General features: G+C 37.0%; 1 protein-coding gene across 1 annotated transcript in view; it reads right to left on the bottom strand.

Annotated features, from left to right (window-relative positions):
- necab3 (N-terminal EF-hand calcium binding protein 3) overlaps positions 1 to 25,410 on the bottom strand; it is an 84,460-nt gene that overhangs the window by 19,693 nt on the left and 39,357 nt on the right. The window contains exons 5-9 of the mRNA XM_055160656.1: positions 22,315 to 22,412; positions 17,637 to 17,773; positions 6,902 to 7,020; positions 3,209 to 3,288; positions 522 to 575 (exon numbers count right to left, since the gene is read on the bottom strand). Coding sequence (XP_055016631.1) covers positions 522 to 575; positions 3,209 to 3,288; positions 6,902 to 7,020; positions 17,637 to 17,773; positions 22,315 to 22,412 — 488 coding nt within the window. The remainder of the gene's footprint in view (positions 1 to 521; positions 576 to 3,208; positions 3,289 to 6,901; positions 7,021 to 17,636; positions 17,774 to 22,314; positions 22,413 to 25,410) is intronic.

Here is a 25,410-nt window from a genome sequence, read left to right as displayed (position 1 = left end):
CTGTTTCAAATAGAACAAAGTAAATCTAGACAGATCACAGTCTACTCAAGCTCTAGACATGTGGCTTTTCAATATCGGCAGAACAATCGGGGATATAAATGAAGGTAAAACCAAAATGAACTAGAAGACAAATCAATACCAGTTGGTAAATTAACACAAACTAAATTTTCTGTTATTCATTGGTTTAGCTTTCTCCCTTTTAATAAAATAACGGTAAAAGCCCCAGTGCTTACTGTCTGAATTTTTCACATCTTTCAAAATGTCAGCCTTGGGAGAATAGCAACAAATTTTTAACTGTCACAGAAATGTGTCATAAAATTCCAGATTTTTTAGCTCTAATAGAGATCCCTACAGTCACGCCACCATGAAACCTGATACACTGACAGAGGGTTAGCCCATAGATCATAGAGGGACACAGCAGCATGTCACACGTCGGACTTATATGTCATATAACTGTTGAAATACTATGTGTAACTCAAGGTTAAACTCCAGGTGAAATGTTCGTATCATTATCCACTCACAGACTTGTATGTGCTGGCCAGTGTGTCTTCGTTGAGAGGCTCCAACTTGGGACCCTGCAACAAATGAGAATAAAAATGTCAATTAGAATATTATAAAAACAGATTTCATTTAAAAGGAAATCATTTATTATTTTTATGTCTAAATGCACTGCGATGTCCCAATGTCAAATCAGATGACCAAAACTACAGCCAAACCCTAACTGTACATAACCACTGTTGAGTTTTAGAGTAAATAAAAACACGAGAATCTCTACAACAACTGTAACCATATATGGACATGTGAGAATCTATTGCCTATTATTATTTTTATGCAAAAACTCTACATATTTAAAATCTACTAAACTATTAACTAAAGAAATTACCTATGAAACATTCAAATTATCAAAAAAAAAAAAACCAAAAAAAACCCTGAATAATCTTAATTATTGATAACAAAATATTGTTATTTGAAACGCCAGAAACTGCTAATGTCTTTGGGTATGTCAAAACTGGTAAAAGTGAATACATAAAAAAGGTCCAGTATCACTTGTACGAAAATGACCTGAAGTATTCTCCATTTCTTGTATTTGAAATCCAGAGAAGAGAGGCTAAGACTGGTGTGGATGGATGTATTAAAGCACATGCCCCACGTCCTGGAGGTTATGAAATTTCTTTGATATTACATTTTTGAGTCCCGCTGGGTGAGGCAAAGCAGAGGAATGAAGAGTGGAAAATGCTCTGGGAGAGGCTGACAATGAAGGAGAGGAGAAAGGACACAATAAAAGAGAAAAAATAAGTTAATAAAAATAATAATAAAAAGCATTGGTGGTTGTAACAAGGCAGAAACACACGGAAAAGACAGGCATGGAGACTGGGTTGTACATGTGACACTGTACTGTGTGGTCAGAGGAATGTTAGCGCACTATTTTTTGTCATAAGATGTTAAAGTGACTCCATTGCCTTGGCTCCTGGGGCTGAATCCTGCTACTACAAAGCCCAGCGCAATAAAAGTGAAGCTACCTATACTGAGAATGTGCAAAAGTATGATGTTAAGCAGAGACGGAAGAAGTACTTGAAAGCTCAATACTCATATAGTTTTAGAACAGTAGTACTCAAGTAGCTTAAAATACATAAGAAAAATAGAGAAGCAAGCAAGCTGAGATCCTTTTTAAAGTATATTTGCAATACCATTTAACATCCAAAATATATACTGTATTTTTCGGACTATAAGTCACACTTTTTTTCATGGTTTGAGTGGTCCTGCAACTTATACTCTGGTGCGACTTATATGCTAAAATTTTCACACTGACAGTCATGAGAGGACGCTCTAGGCTTGTGTACTCTTGTACCATTGTCACTTCACTCTACTGCACATGTTGGCTGCAGAAGAAAGACAAAGAGCCACTGTCCTGTCTGGTATCATGTGAGTCAATTGCACCACTACTTCTGTATCACTGACAACTTTAAATTTAAACAAACATAAAGACAACAAAAAACATCCTGTCGGGATTCAGAAAAGCTGGAATAATTCTAACTGGAACTGATGCTGAGTCTGACCACCGCTACGCAGAAGAGGAAGCGGCGCTCCTTTAACCTCTGGAGGTGGCGGAGTTGCTCAAAAGTGACACCAAGGATGAAGAATTCAATGGACTTAGTGATCTGGAGTGAGATGGAGAGTTTGGTAAACTTGTTCTGTTCTGTTGTTTGTGCTATAGTTATCTGAAGAACTGTTCATATGTGACGTTAACAGCCTTTTGTTCTCTGTTCTATTGTTATTACTATAATTCGCCTTTCAAGATGAAATGTCGGTTCCTGGTCTCTGATTTTCTAAAATAAATTTCCCCCAAAAAGTGCGACTGATACATGTTTTTTTCTTCTTCATTAAGCATTTTTTGGTTGGTGCGACTTATACTCCAGAGCAACTTGTCATCCAAAAAATACGGTAATTTTAAATTATTTTTTGACAAAGGTAAACACACATAGGCAGAAGTTTGAATGAAAGACATTTAAAACAATTCATAAACACATGTTCACAGATATGAGGTAGCTAGCTGTCCACAGATTTTAAGTACGCTAGTTTTTAGTGATAAAAACTGTAATGCTGATTGGACATGATGAATAAGTTGTTTATGTTATAATTTGGCATTTTGTTTCTCAAGACAATGATCCAATCAAAAAGCAAAATGAGCCTCCCACGAGTCTCTTGGCTGCCAGTTTCAATGCAGAAATCCAAGTGGTTTAAATTTAAAATGCCTCTCTCTGATCTGAATCCTCACAAACTAAAACCCAAGCACCTGCAGCCAGTCATGAAGCAGTGCTAGTGCTAGTGCAGCCTCTGCAGCTCAGTGAGTGAATTCTGGAGGTTCCGAGCTTTCATATAAGGCCTGTCCTATATACAGAGAATGAGAAAAGCATGTATGCCTCCTCTATTTGCAGGTGAAGGCAAACCAAGTTTAGTTGTGAAGAGTGTGGGCTACATACTGTACCTTAACAAAGAATGACAGACTGTGTTCATCAGTTGCCATGGTGACACAATGCACACATTAGTAATAACTACCAAAAAAGTCTTTAGATTGTCTGAAATATAAGACAAATTCTCAAGAGTCTGTTGTAATTCCATCTAGGTCAACTCTTTCAGGTCAGATTGTGGTAAAATAAAGCTCTTAAGTCTAATTTGAGTAACAGATCTTAGGCCGGTCTAGACTCACCTGACACTCGAGCTTGTCCAGGAGCTGCTGGAGCTTGTTGATCTGGGAGCACCAGTTCTCCTCGTGGCCCAGACTCACACCTGCAATAATTCAACAGACACATGGGACGTACTGTACTGCTGTACATGAAACACCCAGCTCTCTGTCCTCTATCTCGCATCAAACCGAATCATACATGACAAAGAAACATGTACACTGTAGAAGAATATACTGAAAGAATCTACAATGTTATGCCCACTTTCCATATCCTCAGCTTTGAAAATAAGGCTTATATAGAGATGATAAATTATTTAAATTCTAAATAAATAATCAAATAATTGTATTATCTAAAGCTTAGCCAAGTTATAACATGGAATATAGTGTCCACAAAACAGTCACGATGCATGCTTTGTCTCGAAAGTTTCACAGTATGGTATTAAAACTTTCTATCTTCATGGAGACCAAACCAGACTAAGTTACAGGTCAGATCTGTGGAGAGACAATCCCACTCACAATTTCTAGGTATTTTAAGATATAACACCACCTGTAATTTAATAAATGTGAGGTAAAGCTGGATTTAATGTCATACTGTGAAACATTTCTAGCCTGATTCATCAGCCAGTTTCACTTCGTGGAAACCGTCTGACCTTGCAGCATTAGAATTCGTTTGCACTACAGTAGGTGGGTACATTTTTTTATTTAACCAATCGCTACTACACAAGACAACACAAGTATTTGCCAGCTTCACAGATTCGCTGATTGGCCTGTGTGCGGTTTACAACTTCCGTGGATCTTGCAAAGCGTCTATTGTATTCCAATTCTTGACCTAGTCGCTGGAGAGAAATGCCAGCCTGGCTAAAACATTTCAGAAAGCATAGCGACAGATCTAAGCAGGTGATGGACTCCAATAAAAAAGTTACAAAGTGCAATTTTAAACTGTTTGCACAGAAATAAAAATAGTGGTATAGATAATTAGTTTAAAATTTAAAATCAATCTCAAAACATTTTTACAATTTTTCGGTACTTTGATTCAACTAGTGTTTCTAAAAGTGTTTAAGAAAAAAATATCTGCATACTGTAAGCAAGGAAAAGTAATAATAACTGTATGCAACGCAAAATTTGTACATATAGTAATTTGTGTATTAAAATTATATTTAAATGCTGAAAAACTACTAGTCTGACCAGTTCTATACAAAAGACAACTGTCCATTTTCCCACCACTCATAGACCTCAAGGCTACCCACAGAAGCACACCATAGCAACAGTGACTACTGCAGCGAAGTTTTGCCTTGACCTGTTGTAACAATATCCTCTTTAATGTCAGTACTTAAAGACTGTGAAACTTTTTAGCTTTAGAATAACTTTACATTCATTTCCACTTATTTCTTCTGTCAAGTAACAAAAGAATGCCTTATGAAAAGCCTATACAATGAGAGGTGTTGACATTTAATACAAAACCACGCTTTATCAATCTGGCTTTGATTGCGACTCGGAAATCATGGAGCGGTGATGAATTCACTTTGTACAGTCAAATGCCTCTTGAATAATGATGAGTAATAGAAGAAGCTTTCCTGGCCAAAACCACAAGCTTTTCCAATGGTTGTTGTTATGGTCTGGAACTGTACATGCTGTGCCCCTGATTTCTGATGGGCATGACTGACGAGTAGATTAACCAATCCTCAAAATGCTCTGTTCCACCTTGTGATGTCATCTAGTGGTAGTATTCAAGTAAAAAGCTCATTTACTTCAGTAGAGATCAGTATTTCACTGCCAAAATCATCCATCTGATTCTTATAAAAGTGTACGGCAATTACAAATAGCACAGCACTGTGTTTTCTTTTTCTCTGAAAACATTTAATTTTTTGTTGCATACAAAGAGATTTGAGCTGTAGGTGGTTGAACAAACTATCTAAAAAAATGATTTGTACTTTTTTTAAAAATGTGAAAAATTAAGGTAGTTCATTTCAAACTGTTTGCAGTGCTCCAAAATTATTCCTCACTGACCTTATAATTCACTGCAATGCCTTAATCAGCACTACCCCCACTATCAGAGACTAGGGCTGGGTATCATTAAGAAGTTGCAGATACGATACATACCTCGATACATAGGCCACAATACGATACATATCTCGATGCAGAGCACTTTCAATTCAACACGATATATTTCAGACGATTCGATACAGTTCAATAAAAAATAAAGGCTAAATCATGTCTGTGATACTAAAAGTCTTTGTTAAACCACTCCTTGTGCAAAGTTCATATGTAACACAAACATTTTAATCATCAAAACAGTGAATATGTCAAATGTGTTGACATATTCAATTTCCTTCATATAAACCAGGGGTCTCCAACATTTTTTTTTCTTGCAGTGAGCTACCTTTACTAAAAGAAAATGCCAGAGAGCTACTGTTTTCAGCAATTGTAATTTCAGCAGTCGTAAAGAAACTGAGTAAATATAAGAGCCACGGCGAGTCTTAGATGGGGAACAGTCAGATGCTTATAAAACATAAACCATTATCCATTTACTGGTGCACTAAGTTAGGCATCAAAATGATACATTTACAAGGGTAATTAATCAAAATGTACTTATTATGCACAGTACGTATAATTCAAAAATCCCTTGGTGAGCTACTTGGAAGGGGATGGAGAGCTACTGGTAGCTCCCAAGCTACAGGTTGGAGACCCCTGATCTAAACAAGTAATAAAACTGTAGCACTGTAACAAAATAATTTAGTAAAATATACCAAAAAATACTCCTGGTGATATATCAATACAGCAGCCCATGATATTGATACTATATCATCACATTAAATTATATTTCGATATTTTTGCACACCCCTATTAGAGACCAGAGCACAGTTTTTGCTGTGACGGTAAAGCTAACAACAACTAGCATGTCAACACACACTTCCTGATTATCAGCATTAGAATACATGCATCACGAATTTTGGACTTCTGGTCATTGCACAATGCATTCCATTGGGAAGGGAAACAGTGTGAACGGAGGTTTGCAGTCACACAGATCTGATTCCCTTTTGCAGTTATGGAGTTCAGCCCATTTCTCAAGCTGTTTTCCGGTGTTAGGACATACAACAACCACACAATTACAATGTCCGAATCCAAAAACTAAAATATGACAATATCAGTACCAGAAACAAAAGTGATATGGTTCAAAAGACTAGAAAAGACTGGCTTTGACAACAGATGCATCCCACTGAGAAAACAAACATGACGGTTTGATGCTCACTTTTTCAGAAAATCCTTCCCAGTATGCATTGAGCAATGACTGGAAGTCTGAAATTCATGATGCATGTATTAGATGCAGCCAGAAGATATACAATATATCTGTACAGAGTCAAGAACTATTTAGCTCAGATACATGGGAAATGGTCAATGGTCACATTTTTATATAGGACTTCTCACTTTCAAGTCACTCAAAGCGCTTTACATTAAGGAACCACTCTCCCATTCACACATACATACCCCAGTCTATAAAGATACTAGGGGCAAGGTGACCACTCAACCAACAGTTATGTCGAGAGTGGGATTTGAACCGCTAACCCTCAGATCGATAGACAAACAGGCAACCTTCTTTGCTCGGAGTTGTTTACAGTATATGACAGTGTATTCCAGACTCCACGCCATTTCAGCAGAAGCTAGAAGAGACGGAGCGGCCAAAGAACCAGCAGTGCAGACTAATAAATATGTGTTTACCATTGGTCAGGACAGAGCGGGGGTCAGACGGGGACAGGCATAGATTGTTATGGATCTTCTGACCGCAGCGTCTGGTGTTTCTCGGTGCCGTTGTCAGGTCAGTGGTCTTTGCTTCTCTTCTGGCAGGGAAGAAAATGGACAAGAACGCTGTCAGGGAATAAAATAGCAACAAGAGAAGAGGATATGACAGGCAGAGTTATCCACGTGGGAATCCGATCCAGATCTGAATACGTAAGAGGGTGTATAGAAACATTATAGAATTGAGGTATACGGAGCAGTAGAATACTAAATTGAGGCGTGACGCATTAATAATTGAATTGGATCAGAATGAGATATAGGTTAATGCTTCAGAGTGGAGAGGTAGAATATCGCACTCAACAATTCAAGTGATGCAGTGAGAAGAGTGAAGTAAAAATATGCAGTCCTGTTTGTCAAAGGAGAGATGCATCGATGCACCGTTTTACTCTGTTCTGATACTGATGTAGATACAGTGGCTGTAAGTATTTGCTCGATATTAACCAATACTAGGACAGAGACTGCAGATGTAATTCACTTTTTTTAAACACAAATAGCAGAGCACTGGTCCCCAGCCTTGTTTGCGCCACGGACTGGTTTTATATCAGACAATATTTCGTGAACCATGTTTATTCCTGGTTAAATCCTGTTTTAGACCTGGTTTAGACCTGATTTAGAACTGGTTTAGTCCTGGTTTTAGTTCTGGTTTAGTCCTAGTTTTAGTTCTGGTTTAGTACTGGTTTTAGTTTTGGTTTAGTTCTGGTTTCGTCTCGTTTTAGTTCTGGTTTAGTCCTGGCTTTAGTTCTGGTTTTAGTTCTGGTTTTAGTTCTGATTTAGTCCTGTTTTAGTTCCGGTTTAGTTCTGGTTTAGTCCTGGTTTTAGTTCTGGTTTAGGTTCTGATTTAGTCCTGGTTTTAGTTCTGGTTTAGTCCTGGATTTAGACCTGGTTTAGTCCTGGTTTTAGTTCTGGTTTAGTCCTAGTTTTAGTTCTGGTTTATCCTGTTTTAGTTCTGATTTAGTTCTAGTTTAGTCCTGGTTTTAGTTCTAGTTTAGTCCTGGTTTTAGTTCTGGTTTAGTCCTGGTTTTAGTTTCCTGTTTAGTTTTAGTTCTGGTTTAGTCCTGGTTTTAGTTCTGGTTTAGTCCTGGTTTTAGTGGTTTAGTCTGGTTTAGTCCTGGTTTTAGTTCTGGTTTAGTCCTGGTTTTAGTTTAGTCTGGTTTAGTTCTGGTTTAGTCCTGGTTTTAGTTCTGGTTTAGTCTGTTTTAGTTCTGGTTTTAGTTCTGGTTTAGTCCTGTTTAGTTCTGGTTTAGTTCTGGTTTTCCTGGTTTTAGTTCTGTTTTAGTCCTGGTTTTAGTTCTGGTTTAGTCCTGGTTTTAGTTCTGGTTTAGTTTTGGTTTCATCCTGGTTTTAGTTCTGGTTTAGTCCTGGTTTTAGTTCTGGTTTAGTTCCTGGTTTTTTAGTTTAGTCCTGGTTTTAGTTCTGGTTTAGTTCTGGTTTCATCTGGTTTTAGTTCTGGTTAGTCCTGTTTTAGTTCTGGTTTAGTTCTGGTTTTCCTGGTTTTAGTTCTGGTTTAGTTCTGTTTTAGTTTCTGGTTTTAGTTCTGGTTTTCCTGGTTTTAGTTCTGGTTTAGTCTGGTTTAGTCCTGGTTTTAGTTTCTGGTTTTAGTCCTGGTTTTTAGTTCTGGTTTTAGTTCTGGTTTCATCTGGTTTTAGTTCTGGTTTAGTTCTGGTCCTGGTTTTAGTTCTGGTTTAGTCTTTTAGTCTGGGTTCTGGTTCAGAGGCGCGGGAAACACAGGAGGCCCATGGAAGGGGGTATTTGCGCTTTCGCGGCCCGGTACCAAACGACCCATGGCCCGGTACTGGTCCATGTCCCGGGTGTTGGTGACCCCTGAACTAGAGAACAGCTTTGTAAAAATATGACTTTAATATTATGAGACATTTTGGATCAACGCTGGTCCGTAAATTACTTTATTACACCACTTCATGAACCAAAATGGGAACCAATATCTTGAAAGCTGATATCCAATCCTCCAAAATGTTTAATATTGGTGCTGATATGTGATACCAGTATTGATGCATCCCTAGTCAGAAGTATAGAAAATCAGACACTAATCAATACTAAAACTAATATCGCAATACATTTAGCCACATATCAAGATGCAGAATATACTTTGACTCAAATGCCACAATTTTGTACTTATTATTAATCACAAATTACAAATATGCTTATGTAATATTCATTGCTTGAATTAAAGAAAATGTATGCAATATTTTGATTTTAAAGTCCATAAACAGGACCTGTAATGCTTTTTTAAAAACTGTACGATCACAGGCTACATTCAGTTCCTTTAAATCGATGTACACACATTTCTTCTTTTTTTAATTAAGCCAATCTATTCCATTACATGACCTCTTTATAAAATGCTTAGACATTTAGTTTGAAAGGCATCCAATATACTGTGTACATATCTGCAGTATATGTACGGATTGCTATAGCTCGCTCCATCCTTGAATAACAGTAATAGAAATTGCGCTTTGAAGTAAACGCAAAGAGTCAAGGGAACTATGCCAAGGGAAAAGTGTGTCCTTCAGTCCAAAGCCGACTAGTATATTACATGTTGACTTTCTTTAGGTCTGTCACAATAATTACTATATTGACTTACTGTTCAGTATATGAAAGATGGAATGATCATTTCTGGGGGTCAATAATTATTATGAGTTCTTTTTCTATGTACTAATCATACATTTTTAAAAAAATATGTTTCTGTATTATAAGAAATGAACTGTAGAAGGTTGAATTATAAACTTATAGACACAAGTTAATGATTTAAAGGACCCAGATTAGATTTTTATGTTTTCTGATCTATGTTATAATGTTGTTTCCTCATCAAAAACAGACAGAGGAGTTGTGTTTTGTTTCATTCACATGTTCAACACATAAACCCTGTATATTTAGTTCTTCTTTCAAGTAGAAAACATACTGCTCCACCTTGTGATGCCATGTGATAAAACAAGAAGTGCTTCATACACCTTCACTAGAATCATTTGGAGGATTTCAGATTGGAATTGCCAATCTCTACTGAACTAAGGGCAAAAGGTAGTTACTGACTTGAAAACTACCACTACATGACATCATAAGGTGGAACAGTCTGTTGAGGTTTAGAGATGTAGACAGACTAATAAACCAGGATTACTCAAACACGTGTGAATAAAACAAAACACAACTCCAGGCATGTTTTCGAGGATGATTTAAAGCTCACAAGAATCCATTTTCTGTAATATAGGACCCTTAACTGTTGTATTCTGGCATTTATTTATCGCAGCTCATGTTTTTATTTGTTTTACGAATATTGTAAATTTAGAATATTTTTGGATCTGTGTACAATCCCTCAGTCGTCCAGTAGAATCCATGGCAAAGGAGAGATTTGATTTGTCAACTGGACAAAAGTTTATTTGGTTGAATACGTTTTGTCACTCTTATTCGTAATGTATTCAACCAAGCAAACTTTAGTCCAGTTCACAAATTCAATTTCTCCTTTGCACTACTTTCTCGAGGATAATTCTGCTTTAGAGTTTGCCTTTAGCTTCCAATATAATTTCGTTTATCGTCTATATTTTCTTCAGCCATATATCGCACTTCAAAATCTGTTGTGACAGGGCTAGTTTTTTCTCCATCTCTTTTATATTGTGCCTTTGAGCATGAGCGTTGTCATATGTGTGCTGCGTCACACTGGCAGCACAGGGGGAGAGAGATGCTAGGAGCTACTCATGCTGAGAACAGCCTGCAGCCCCAAAGGCCAAAGGAAAAGCTCAAATACAATCTAGGCAAGGCAGGCAGGGAGATAAAGAAATAAATGTTTGTTCAATATGACTTTAGCCCCAGCAGCACTCACAAAGTCTGTGTATTAGTTTTGTCATGATACTGACATTTCAAGCTCGATTTTGTTACTCAGGAAAAATACTCAATACTGATGTCAATAGCACAATGACAGTTAAAGGTGCACTGTGCAGCTTTTTTGTGGTGGAGGAGGTGTCAAATGGTTGTCACAGTATGGTATTAAACCTTTCTATCTTCATAGAGACCAAACCAGACCATGTTACAATTCAGATATGTGGAGAGGCAATCCCGCTCACAGTCAGAATGTCTTGTTTTCTAGGGATATTTGAGCCATAAAACTGTGACAGACTTTTTTCACAATGGCCAGAAGTGCTGTGATGTAGAGTAAACGTAACTCCTGGATAATGCTTTTCTATGGCAAAATATCTCTCGCATGTTTTCCACCAGCTTCATAAATCCACCTCTGCATCACCAAATCTTCATCCAACAAGGTCCAGAAAGAACATATTCTGTCCATGAAGAATTTATCCACAACTATCAAGGTAAGAAAGATGAAAACGTAAAGGCGAACAACTCATGAGCAAAACTAACCTCATGGTCATGAATAAACCATAATAAATGTAATTCATTAATAGGTAACTTTAACTTTTTTAACTTTTTTTTAATTTTTAGGTTACCTCAGACTGACTCAACAATTAAAATTACAAATCTGTTTCACGATGTAGATATCAGCAGAGACAGATAGATTTGATTCGAATGCTACAGATGTTCACAGATTACATGTTTAGCATTTAAACTGCACAAATCTCTGTCTATGCCAACATCTACATCATGAAATCGATTTTTAGTTTTAATTGTAGAATCAGTCTGAGTTGACAAGTTACTTACGTTTTATTCATGACCATAATGTTACTTTTGCTCATGAGTAGTTCACTAATGTGTCATCGTTGTTCGCCTTTACGTTTTCATCTTTCGTACTTTGATAGTTGTGGATAAATTCTTCATGGACAGAATATGTCCTTTGTCAGCCTTGTTGGATGAAGATTTGGTGATGGGGCAGATTTATTAAGCTGGTGGAAAATACGCAAGACATTTCCACAAATATTTTGCCATAGAAAAGCTTTAATGTAAGTGACGTTACATTACATCGCAGCACTTCTGGCCGATGTGAAAAAGGTCTATTGAATAAATGTCTGTTTAATGTCATACTGTGTAATTCCAATAGACAATAGATAATGATTTTTAACATTAAATCGTAGTACTTTATTTTACCATCTGGTCTTATATCTGTGTAATATTTCAGTCATCCACGTAGGTTCCTTAGTGGTCCATGGGCGTACTCTTGTCTCTGTGCTCTTATACTTGTTCTGAAACAGCTCAAGATCATTCTAAAACTATTCAGAAAAGGTTCATTTCTGTCCTGTGAAAATGATTTTTTTTGTATCTATACCTGCTCAAATAAGTATCTAGTTTCAACACTAGTTTTAGTATTATTTAGTATTAGTATCTGATTTTCCATTCTTTTGACAGCTTAAACAATCAAAACACAAGTCAGGTCCCAGTGTCTCTGTTTAAAGGTTGTATTTCAGTCTTCCAAGTCTTTTTTCTAGGGCTCCACATTAAATCGCAACTGAATCGAAAGATCAAATTGAGTTGGCACAAGGATGCAATATACATAGATATTAGAATGTTCTCTGCAAAGAATAAAATAATGTATTTTTAACTGAAGAATGTTTATCCATTCATATTTCATTCTTCTCTCAATTGAGCTGTTTTAAACATACTTTTAAACAAATATTTTTTGAAAAAGTTGTGCAGCCCTAGTGATGTGTTTGCTCAAGGTTTCATTTAAGGTGCTCTCAAGCCACACTCAGGGAAAAAGAAAGAAAAGAAGGATTGCATGAATTTTACGAATAAATTGGCTATCTTTTGAACCATGTATTTTATTCAAATGAAAGTGAGAAGGAAACAGGCTGTCTGAGTCTGGCTCACAATATCTGCCAATAACACTGCAATATGATGCATATCATTTTATGGTGGGTTTGTTTTCTGTTTTGTCTACCTATAAAGCTATCATTTATTATTATCATATACTGATAAGCTATAGAGAGAAAAAAGAGAAAAATGAAAACACAACTTGCTATAAAGGCATATATAATGTTTAATTTTTTTCCCCACAATAATAAAAAAAATTACCATAGTATATTGAGCTTTAACTAAATATTATATTAGTAATTAACTTGTAGGTTTAGTTGACTAGCACAACTAACTCTACTCTATTTGTAATGTACTTCAAGATTTTGATTTGTTCGTTTACAATTTTACCAATTAAATTAACATAGAGGCTAATTGAAAGAGAATATTTACACATAACATTCATAATATTTAATTTAAAGGGCTGTTTCCTCATCAGAAACATACCTGGAGTTGTTTTTTGTTTCATTCACACATGTTAACACACAAATCCTGCATATTTACAATGAGTTCTTGTCTCAAACAGAAAACACAGAAAAAGAAAAAACTGTTCCACCTTGTGATGTCATGTGGTAATACAGGAAGTGCTGCACTGTGTTTTAAAACTCCATACACCTTCACTTAGAATCATTTGGATCATTTCATCCCTGGAAATGCCAATCTCCACTTAACAAAAGACAAAAAGGTAGCTATTAACTTGAAAACTACCACTTCATGACATCACAAGGTGGAACAAAGCATTGCAGAATTACTCAAAAATGTGAGAATGAAACAAAACAAAACTCTGGGTATGTTTTTCAGGAGGTAACAACATTAAAACATGGCTTAAATCTCACAAGAGTCAATTTTGTATAATATAGGACCTATAAAATAACAAAATCTTTGCTTTCCTGGTCTCATTTTGATTTAATAATAGCATCATCTTTATAATAAAATCTGTTTTTATGCAAAGGGCATGTGTCACAGTCTTGTTTATATGCAAAAAAAAACCCCTAGCGATTTGATATGTGGGTGTAGCAATTTTGACATTTGACCGCACTCAAACTTGTTTTAATACTCTTCCACAAACTACATGCGAAATCAAACTTGAGTGAGCTAGTACCGTTTACTTATAAAAATATTTCAAAAGTTCTTGCGTCAAATCTCTCTCTCAAACTGTGCCGTGCAGACATATGAATGAACCTTTATTTTATCCACTTCCTGGTTCTGTCTGAGTCACACACTCGCTGTGTTTCAATACCACCTCCCTCAGTCCTCCATTTCAATAATTCACCTTGGAAATAATCACTCCTTTCTTTCCGATAGCACACGAGGGAGGTACAGACAGAGGAGAGGAGAGCAGAGTCCTGACACAGCACCAGCCTGCCGGATACAAGCTAAAAATACATAGTACAAGGAAGAAAGGGGTATTTTTGTGAAGATGTATGGCAGCTCTAACTATTATCAGTGCCAAGGAGAAACTTTTAATCGTTCCCCTAACAAGTTTTCTCAAGCAACAATTAGCCAGATGACAGCGCAGATCAATTATTGTTAGCTTCATTAGCATAGTAGTTCAATTAGGAATTTTAAGCAGCCCGCCTCACTAAAATATGTCTGAAACAGGGGTGGGCGATATAGACAAAAATTTACATAATGAAATTTGGTAGGATAGTCTGATTATACATTCACAATCCATCTTTACAGTGAACACATTATGCTGTTTTCTGATCTGTGTTATAATGTTGTTTCCTCATCGAAAACATACCCTGAGTTGTGCTTTTTTTTTCTATTCACGCATGTTTAACACACAAACCCTGCAGGCTGTCTTCTTCTCTCAAACTGAAAATACTCTGTTCCTCTTTGTGATATCGTGTAGTATTACAGAAAGTGCTTCACTGTGTTTTTCAACTCCATACACCGTCAGTAGAATCATTTGGATAATTTCAGCCCTGGAATTACCAATCTCTACTCAGTAAACGGTAAATTGTCCCTGTAAACCACTGCTTCATGACATCACAAGGTGGAACAAAGCATTTTGAGCTTTGGAGATGTATCCAGACTAATAATAAACATGTGTGAATGACACAAACACAACTCCAGGTATGTTTTTAAGATCTCAAGAGTTTATTTTGTACTAGTATATGATCTTTAAAGGTCTTGGTTGAGGTTCACAAATGAAAAATATGTGAATGGACAAAAAAAACAAACTTGTTGATTGTAAGTTGATTGTTTTAGTATTATTTTTACTACCATTGTGATATCGAACTAGGTACTGTGTCAAGTCCTTTCCCAAATATTACATTTTTGGTTCAAAATCTGTGATACAAAAGGATGGCAATATGCAGAAATAGCATTTATAGTATGTTTACTTTTATCTATAGCAGATGTGGTTACAACTTTTTGATGTTTGTTGCTTTACTACGATATTCTTCATATTCTTATTTAGCATGACTGTGAAAACAAGTATACAGATATTATTTTGGTGACAATATATAGTCCACCCCTTATTTGAACTGTAATTTGACAGTGCAAAAGAGAGAGCTTGAGAAAATTGTAATAGTGTTAGCTTTAGTACATAAGAGTCTTTTTCATAACAGTTATTAGCTGAAGAAAGCACCATACTGATTATACTGATTATAGCTGTAATTTTCCATAGAGGGGCTATTGCGAGGCTTTGGTTTATGCAACAGTCTCTACACTAGTGCTGTGTTTTGTCGACATGTTTTCTTTTTGTCCAGAGAGAATGCTGCAGTTCTCGAGCTTGTTCCCTTTCAATTTTCGGATTGAAAAGAGGCTTGTTTGACAGTGTGTAGAACATCACAATTCAATAGTGGCTCACACCACTGCTGCTGTGCTGTGTGTGTCTCTTATTCTACACCTGTGTCCTTGCTGTTACCTCTCCCACTGCTGCAATGCTCCACTCGAATGTAGTCAAAATGAAAGAAAGTATACTATGTTTATTGTTGACGGCTGTAGGTAAAGAAAAATACAAATTTATCTAAAGTATCTGTCTATCTATTTAAAGAACAGCCAAAATAATCAAAAAAGTATTTTCTAAAAAGAATGAGTAAACTAGTACACTTAAATGGAAATGTTTGTGTAAAGAAGATCATAAAACATCTAACAGACTTTACACTATATTTCTAATGTTTGGAGAATATATGTTGAGGGAGGTTCTCTTTACAGTAGTTTTAATTAGAAATGTATAAAATCTTAATGTATGCACTGTATGTATTAAAATGTCAATAAAGAAAATGTGTTGTAGATAAAGAATATTCTGTATGAGAGATCTAATCAAAGAAGATACTACCTCTAAGTCTCAAAGGGTCAATAAAATCAATTATCAATAATTGCTTATAAGGTATACTTTACTTAGTTCTACAGGGAAATTTATCATCTACATTTGCAGAATGCAACACTAGTTAATTTGCATCTGTAATGAGTGATAAAAATTAATAATGCAACACTCTACTGCTCAAATCTTATGGAAGAACAGAAAAATAACCAATATTTTCCCACTAGAGCAAGAAAAAAGTACCACATTAAATATGGACCCTCAAAAAGTTTTGTTCCATTTGTCATATATTGAACAATAAATCGATATACTAATTATCGTGACAGGCTGAGCCTAAACCATCCAAAACAAACATGGTGACGTGGATGGACGTACTTCTGCCTATTTTAGTGGAAATACAAAGTATGTATCATGCAGAGGGTAAGTGTTTTCTGCTTTCTTGGACAGTAATTGAACTCGATGTTACACATATCAGTCTAGTGCCAGGTTAGGACTCCCCAACTTGAATCCAGATCTGAGTATTACAACATTTGGACAAAAGACATGGGACAATATTGAAATTTGGTGTCATGATTATCATTATCATGGCCAAAATAATTGCAAGTAACACTAACATAATTATAATCATTAAAGTTGCTGACAGTTTAAACGTTTTATTGATAGGAATAATTAGAATTTTAATATTATGAACAAGTTTCATATTTAAAGGTCCAATGTATAACTTTTTTCTGGTGGAGGGAACGCAAGCTGCTTGTTTCCATGGAGACATCTTTGCTTTGGCTGAAATTTTCTACAGCATGGCATTAAATGCATCCATTTCCAAACACGTTTCAAAACATTTTATGGCACACTTATGGCACACGGTGACGATTAGGTGGCAGACTCTCTACCTGAAAGTTTTCACATTGCACCTTTAAACAGCTGTTAATGTTTTGTACTTTGTTATAAGTGAAAACAACAATGATCTGGAAGAGACTATGAAGGCTAAGAAGTTATTTTTCTGCACATTCTGGTGATAAATAATCTTTGTTTCTGATTATCACAATTATATAAAATGTCCCAAGAAAGACGATTGTCTACCCTTTCTACAATGACTCAACAATGGCTTGAAAGGCATACACCTTTATGTAATAGATAACCCTATGTCCTGTCAGTCATCACTGTTTTACTTATGACCTCTTGTATGAAGCTGAGATGTTTTTATTACTTATTTTTCTATTTTATTTTTACTTGTACATAAACAGACACCAATCTCTTGCTACTTATTTAGAATTTAGAATTATCGTTTACATTTTTTCCCTATAATGTGTGAGCTACAGTGTTGAAGTAATTTCCCTTATGGATCAATAAAGTTTGTCTAAGTCTAAGTCTAAGTTTACACCCATGGTTCCATCTTCTTCTAACACCTCCAGATCGAGTCACTGAAGAGCTACCTTTCATGTTTACAAAGTGTCTTGAAAACAGACTACTTTTTAAATAGCGTCTCAAATCGATAACGGCGGGCAGGAGTTCAAAAAGGCCACATCTCTATTTACCTCGAGGTATTAGCGGTAATAGACTTGCTCACTCCATAAAAGCTGTGGTCTGTGTTTGTATTTGAGCTGTTGACAGTTCTGTTGTGGTGGTGGTTTTACTCACGGGGCTGGGCTGCTTTGCTCCTCCACAGCCTCCATGGCGCATTGAAGTGACCTCTGTAGAGACGACAGCTGGCTCGATGTCTCCCGGAGCATGAAGCGTGTGACGAACTGGCCCAGAACACTTGAGCCCTGGTACTCCTGCAAACAAAAAACAAGAATAGACAAGGCACCTGAAATCCACAATGCCCCTAAGCAATTTCCAACCATCTCTGTCTCATTGTCTACTGCAGATGTGACAGCTAAACAGGCTAAATGAATTCATCCCAAATTACATTACTCAATACAGATGGTTTGGAAGGCAAGGTGAAGGGAATCTAATTGTGCTGAAATTGAGGCAAGAGCCCCAAAACACAAATATGATTATGGATAGTCAGTGGAGTTTCCATCTGAAAGGAAAATACAACGCAGCAGAAGACCATGCAGACAGAGGGGGAGGAAAATCCAGTAAAAAGTTGAGTAAAAAGTAGTTAGCAAGCGAAAGTAGTGAACTCCAAACATGCACTGTGCATTGATTGGTTGATGATGATATTGTGATACTAATGGACACTAAAACTATTATTAGAAAGTAAATACTCATAAAGTGAAAAACAAACGCATCAATATGATCTCCCATCTACAATTCCATCCTCAAAAACAAAGAGGTGTGAAAACACTTATTATGGGCCTGAATGATTATGCGAATATGACCCCACACTCAGTACAGATGAACAGGCCTAGCTAAGAAACAAACTGCAAACAAGTAGGGTGTTAGTTTCAGAGGAGTTTCAGTGTAGTTAGCTCCTCCCTGCAGACAGATATAAGTAAGTGTCCTCCAGTGTCTGATCAGAACTGAAGAAGCAGCTTGGATGAGCTGCGAAACCTTTTCGACCTAAATAAATGTTTGTCCAGTTGACAAATTGAATTTCTCCTTTGCCACATCAATATGATAAAAATCAATGATCTTGTTCTATATCAGAATAGAAAATGTGTACCGTGCAAGTACAGTATGTTGTACATATTCAGCCAAAAACAGTAATCGAGCAGCAGAAAGAAAGTTTGGAGTGAGCAAGAAACTTGTGAGGGAGTGCCGTGCAATTTTCCTGGAAGTTATTGGATGGATTGACAAAGTCTGGACATCAGTGACAACCAAAACTATCCTGTCGGGATTCAGAAAGGCCGTAATAATTCTAACTGGAACTGATGCTGAGTCTGACGACAGATACACAGAAGAGGAAGCAGCGCTCCATTTACCTCCATTTACCTCCATTTAACTCCAGGTCATGGAGTTACTCAGTGACACAGGGGATGAAGAATTCAATGGATTTATTGATCTGGAGTGAAATCGAGGGTTTGGTAAACTTCTTCTGTTCTGTTGTTTATGTTATAGTTATCTGAATAACTGTTCATATGTGACGTTAACAGCCTGTTGTTCTCTGTTCTATTGTTGTTACTATAACTTGCCTTTCAAGATGAAATGTCAGTTCCTGGTCTCTGTTTTTCTAAAATAAATTTCCCCCAAAAAGTGAGACTGATAGTCCGGTGCAATTTATATATGTTTTTTTCTTCTTCATTATGCAATTTTTGGCTGGTTCAACTTATACTCCGGAGTGACTTATAGCCCGAAAAATACGGTACTATATTGTGTATGTATTGAAAATTACATTGAAGATATACTGCAGGGACATCTCCTAGGGAGCGATGTGTTCCACAGAGGAGTGCCTGGAGACCCATCCCCAGATCTTGAGCTACATTAGTCAGGACTTCCTTCGCTGGAGGAAGTGACCTTTTGTACATGTGTTGGGTTGATAGGGGAAACCCACACTGGCACAGGGAGAACATGCAAACTCTGCACCAAAAGACCCAACTGAATCTGGAAACTTCTTGTTGTGAAGCATGAGCACCAGCCAGTTTGAATGTTTCAGGTTGTTTAAACCTAAAATTCTCATTTGAATCCATCCATTCATCCACTTTATCCGCGAGGCAGCAGTCTAAGCAGGGACTCCCAGACTTCCTTCACGTTGAACACTTCCTCCAGCTCCTCCAGGGGATCCCAAGGCGCTCCCAGGCCAGCTGAGAGACATCATCTGAATCCTCACTGCTCAAACCCCAGCACCAGCATCATTAATCAGTACTAGTGCAGCCCCTGCAGCTCAGTGAGTGCATCTGTTCTCTACAGTATATGTGGGTTAAAACACCAGCCTAGGTTCAGTTTTGATTATACCTTTTGCAGACACATAAAGTTTCTTTATAAAGGGCTTCAAGTAACGCACACACTGACTCTTCTCATAATGTCATCAAAAAAGAATGGTACTTTGGGAAGAGTAAAAATAAACTCGATATGATTCATGGAGCCTATAACAAAAAAATCTGAGCATGTGCAATTAATTAAAAAAAGGTATGTGTCTGTGTAAAAGTACCTTATTATTATCTAACTCTGAATAAAGCTACTTCTGCAAATGCATCATGGGATTAGCCAAACCACAGCGCCGTGGAGCAGACGACATATGCTAACTAGACTCTGAAAGCTCCACGGGTAACGGACCACTAACCCCTCCTCTCTCTGACAGTATAAAGAGGCATACAGAGGCAAGGTGGACTCATTAAGACTATAACGCTTAAATATTCACAACACGCATTTGCTTCCCCATTTAACAAGAAAGGCTGTTACTACTCAAAGCCTCAATTTATGGACGCTTCCTCTGTTCACAAAATTAGTAGTCGGTAGCAATTAAAGCAGTGTTTTGACTTGGAAATTTCATGGTAAGTAGATGGTGCTTTAGTGGAGAATAAAACTTGACTTTGCTGCTAAATGAAGCTACATGAAAACTTTAAACAGGCAGGGTACTTTGCATAATACTGTGGCACTGTTAAAAAACACAATAAAAGAAAGTAGCTGGGAGGGCACTGACTAAGGAAAGGATGTTGTTAATTTCTTGTAGTACCAAACATAATGTACACCTTCTGTACATTTCTGTGTTTGTCTTACTTTAACCTCTGTGAAATGTCTGAATAAATAAACTCAAACTGAAACTGAACTTTAAGTGCAGAGTTTTCAGGTCAGCCAGATGAGTTCTCGAGATATTTGCGAGTTTAGAAAGTCATGAGAATCCATCTGGCCCGGCTCCCACTGCTGTGAACGGCCAGTTAACCAGTGGTACAGACCAATCACAGGGCAGCGTAGTGGTTTAGATTGGAAGCATATACCGTATAAAGTGAAAAAAGTGAAGTGTATAAAGTGAAATCACTCATAGAGAGCTCCAGTCAAATGGTTCTCACGAGGCTAGCAGTTATAAGGAGTTCCAGATTAGGAAGAGGAATTTATTTATGGACAAATGAAAGGATGAATGCTCAAACAAAAACCAAAACAAACATGGCAATGCAGACAGACGTAGTTCAGTCTATTTTAATGGAAAACAGACCAAAGCTCTTTGAGCATTTGTGTAAGGGAAAGTTTTTCTCAAAGGAAGTAACAGAAGTTTTAGTTAGTTAGTTTTTGTATTGTTCTGCTGTTCACCAAGCCAGGCTGGCACCACCTAGTACCTCCGCTCAATTTCATTTCTCTCCAGCAACTAGATCAGCAATCAGAATAGACTAGACCAGGGGTGTTGGCAGCGCATTACATATGTCACGACCAAATAGCAGCGATTGGTTAAATTAAAAAAAGAACCCACCTACTGTTGAGCGAACGAATTCTAATGCTGCGAGGTCAGATGGTTTCTACGACGTGAAACCAGCTGATGAATCTGGCTAAGCAGTTATAGGAGTGAATCTGGAGCTGAGTTCCAGATTAGGGAGAGGAATTTATTTATGGACAAATAAAAGGATGAATGCTCAAACAAAAACCAAAACAAACATGGCGACGCAGACAGACGTCCTTCAGCCTATTTTAGTGGATAAACAGACCAAAGCTCTTCGTGCATTTGTGCAGGGGAAAGATGTTTGTGCTTTTTTTCTCAAAAGGAAGTGACAAAAGTTAACTTTTCGTCTCATTCTGCTGTTGTGAAGCTTCACCCTCACCAGCTTCAAATATTCATCATGACATTCTGCCTTTTCCCAGTCACTTTCAGCGAGAGCCCTTTCCAAACTGATAATGTGTAGAACTCAATTGCTCTAAACATTTCAACTTGTTATTCTTACACTTCTAAATTGGGGCAATGTTACAACCAATATTACAGTCAACAAAAGCTTAGTTTGATCAAATAATCAGTGGTACAGAACAGAATGTCTTCAACATGTATACTTTTTAGTCGTGTTTAAACTTTGTTATGTTACGAAACAAACAAACAAACAAAAAAACTACTGAGATTTGTTTTGACTGGGAAGTTTCTTTGTAAGAAGCTATTTTTATTATTTTCTTCTGTCTCTTCCAAGTGCTCCCATAAATTAGCCCATCAACTGGCCTAAACTGGGACCACACAAGCGTTTTGTCCTAATTAGTCAACACTACTTATTGCAGTTCTTTTGTGCAGTCATCCATTTTGTAAGTCTGGCTGCAGCACTGGCACCAGCAGAGCTCCAACAGGGTTTTCTGGGAAAGACTTGAATCAGCACAACTCAGCACATTTTAGCACAAAACCCTCTGTGTTTGGACGCCTACTCAGTTTTTATTCATTTGTACAAAGGCAAGGTCATCTCCAGTTCAACAGTGGGCAATATAAAAGAATAAAAGGTTTGATGCATTGGGCTGTCTTGAAACGTACCTCTTTGGTTTTATCCATGGCCTTAAGTATAGCGATGTTCAGACTCTCCAGCGATGAAAGCACGTTGAGATATTCGCCCAGGTGTTGGGAAAAATAATCTGGTAGAGGGCAAAAACACAAACAAACAATTCCGATAAATGCAGCATGTAACTAGAGATGCACTGATGAAGCTTATTCAGGTACCGATTTCAAGACTATCTATGTATACGTATCTGTAACAAACGACTGAAAACAGCTAAGAAAGATAAAATAAATCTAAACTGATCCAAATGTGTTATGTAGCTGTTATTTATCCCACTACAAATGACAGAACAGATTTATAAGATTTTCTGGTCCAAGTACCATCAGTAAAAAGTCTTTTTACATCACTTTATATGTTTACATGTCCAACCAGGATATCGTAGAATATTGAATTGGTGCATATTGGTACACCATTGTCAAGAAACAGCCCAGAAAAGCTGTTGTCCCCATACCAGCCATCTATCCATAACAATTTGGTGCTTGTCATATTCTATGCTTGGATAATGACACACATTTGCATGTCATAATTATTCCAATTAACTGTTGCAGCCCCACCAGAAATCCACACTGACAATAAATCATTATTCATTTCTTGCCTTAAAGGTTCATTGTGTAACTTTACTGGTGGAGGATACGCTACTGGCTCCATGTAGATGCTATTCCACAGTATTGCATTAATGTTTCTTTCTAATATTTATTTCAAAAAGTTGTATTTCCTTGGATGTCATAGTGTTATGGATGTTATGGTGTACATATAAGTGCTGGAAAATTCTAAAATGCCTCATTTCTAGTTTTTGTTGGCGCACGATGACACAGCCCTATTTTAACTAAACATAGTCACAGCTAATGACAGTATTTGCTTAAAACAGTTTGCACACATTAAGAGCAGTAAAATTTTAGGCAAAACTAGAAGGATTGGCAATTTTCTATGTGTCATATCAAAACAAGATGTGCTAAGAGATGGGCTGTTTTTGTTATTTTTACTGATCTCCATTTACACTTTTTACATCTACAATAATAAAGTATATCTTATTTGTTAATCACAGTTATCTGTTTATATAGTGCTTCATTTGAATAATATTACATCTAGACAGTTTGGATGACTAATGCTGAAAAGATTCACAAGAGCTGGGGCACTGTTAAAAGATAATAATGCATTAACTTAAAGATACACTATGCAGCTTTTCTGATGGGGAATCTGCTACCTGCTTGTTTACGTGTGATAATTGCTTTGCCAGGAATGTTCCACAATGTAACTTTCTTTGGGAATCAGCTGGAAAGTCCCCCTGGCTGGAAAGTCCCTCTGAATTGTACCCTTTATGAAACTAAGTTAGTTAATCTATATACATATAGATAAAAAAAGAATATATATTTTTAATTAATTACATTATAATTATTAATTGCCAATACTCTCCTCAGTCCATCTGCAGAACATGGGCAGTGGGTCTTTAGAAAATAAAATGCTGGTTCTCTGTGGTCAGATGGCAAGTTAGGCACTGTCGCTGTTTGTTTGTTAAGATATAGATTGCTGATTTTCTAATTCAATCACAGTGCATGATGCGGCCGACGAGAATATCCCCCTTCTCCCGGGCACAGCAGTTACCCTGTGCCGTCTGAGAGAAGCCAGGGACACATTCGAGCCGATATTCCTATCTTTCATTTATTCAATTAAAGGTGTCGTTTTATTTCTAAATACAAAACATGCTTACTGTGGCTCCACCAGAGATCTGACCTGTAACTTGGCCCGCTAGTGCCCTCACCCACTTGTCTCCATGGAGATAAATAGGTTTAATGCTATACTGGAACAAACCCGTCTGCCAGGCACACATAACAGAAGACCTCACTGCTTTTCACATGGGATTCTTTCAGGCAAAGTAATAACATTTCTATGGAGACAAGCAGATAGTGAAAAGTTACACAGTGAACTTTTAAATTTACTTTTTAAATGAGACTAGTTGATCAGGGGCAAACCCATAGCAGACCTCACTGCCCTCCACATGCCTGGACAAAAGAACACTGTGCTATGAGAACTTTGACGTCAAATGGAGGAGATGGCATTCCCATTCGATAAATTATGCAGTGCAGTTTTATTCTGGGTACGACTGGTATTTACAGGTCTCTGCCCTATTTCTCCACTTTTCACAGTCCATCTGACACGCTTCACACATGCACAAGTACAGACACAAAACTAGGCCAATGGATCTGGTAGAAAGGGCTGCAGACTTTACTAGCCCACTCAGATATATTATATTTGTTATTATTGGCATGTAGTAATAGTAAAATATACTACGTGAAACAGACTTTTATGAGCTTTTAACCTTGTCAAAACAGTGTGTACAGTGTGTGTCTACCTTTTAAATTTTGCATCCTAGTGGCTTGTGTGGCATAGGGCCACACTGCCCCTACATTAGTCAAAAGACTGTTCCTCATCAATTTGCAACACCTGGCATTGCTAATTAATGGTCTTAAATAGGTCGCAAACCACAAAAACAAAGACATAGTGCCACACAGTGGCCGAAGGTGCATTTTGGCCGCTACACAGTGTTCTGTCATCTTTAGCTTGCTCAGAGTTGTATTTAGATTGACAGATGCTTTAAAATCAGATCCTCAGATATATTCTGACTATGGGGCACATATTCAGCGTTAAAAATGTCAAAGATCTTATTTTACAACAATAGAAAAATGTTTGAAAAAATGCCACTACAAAGAGGCAGAGTCTGTCAGTTTTGCAGTGTTGAACCAAAAGTCAGTGGACCCATTAATTAAAGCATTTTATATCTATAATGTGGTTTTATAATGAACACAATGTAAAATAATAATTGTCTCATGTTATAGTTAATACTAAACACCAGAAAAATAAATAAATAAATAAATAAATAAGCATTGCAATAATTGAACTGGTTTGTAATCAGGTCCCATGTAAACATAGGTGTTCCCTTTTTAAAGTATTTCAAGCTACATCCAAACATGCTCTGACAAAACTCTGTAACTCTCTTAAATAATAATTACAGTATATTGGTCAAGATATAGGTGAAGTGTCTTGCCAAAGGACACAACAACAGTGTACAGAGCTGA

Source organism: Boleophthalmus pectinirostris, unplaced genomic scaffold (genome assembly GCF_026225935.1).
Source record: "Boleophthalmus pectinirostris isolate CB_2022bp ecotype Guang Dong unplaced genomic scaffold, ASM2622593v1 HiC_scaffold_3, whole genome shotgun sequence".
Lineage (NCBI taxonomy): Eukaryota > Metazoa > Chordata > Actinopteri > Gobiiformes > Gobiidae > Boleophthalmus > Boleophthalmus pectinirostris.
This window is presented reverse-complemented; position numbering and strand designations above follow the sequence as displayed.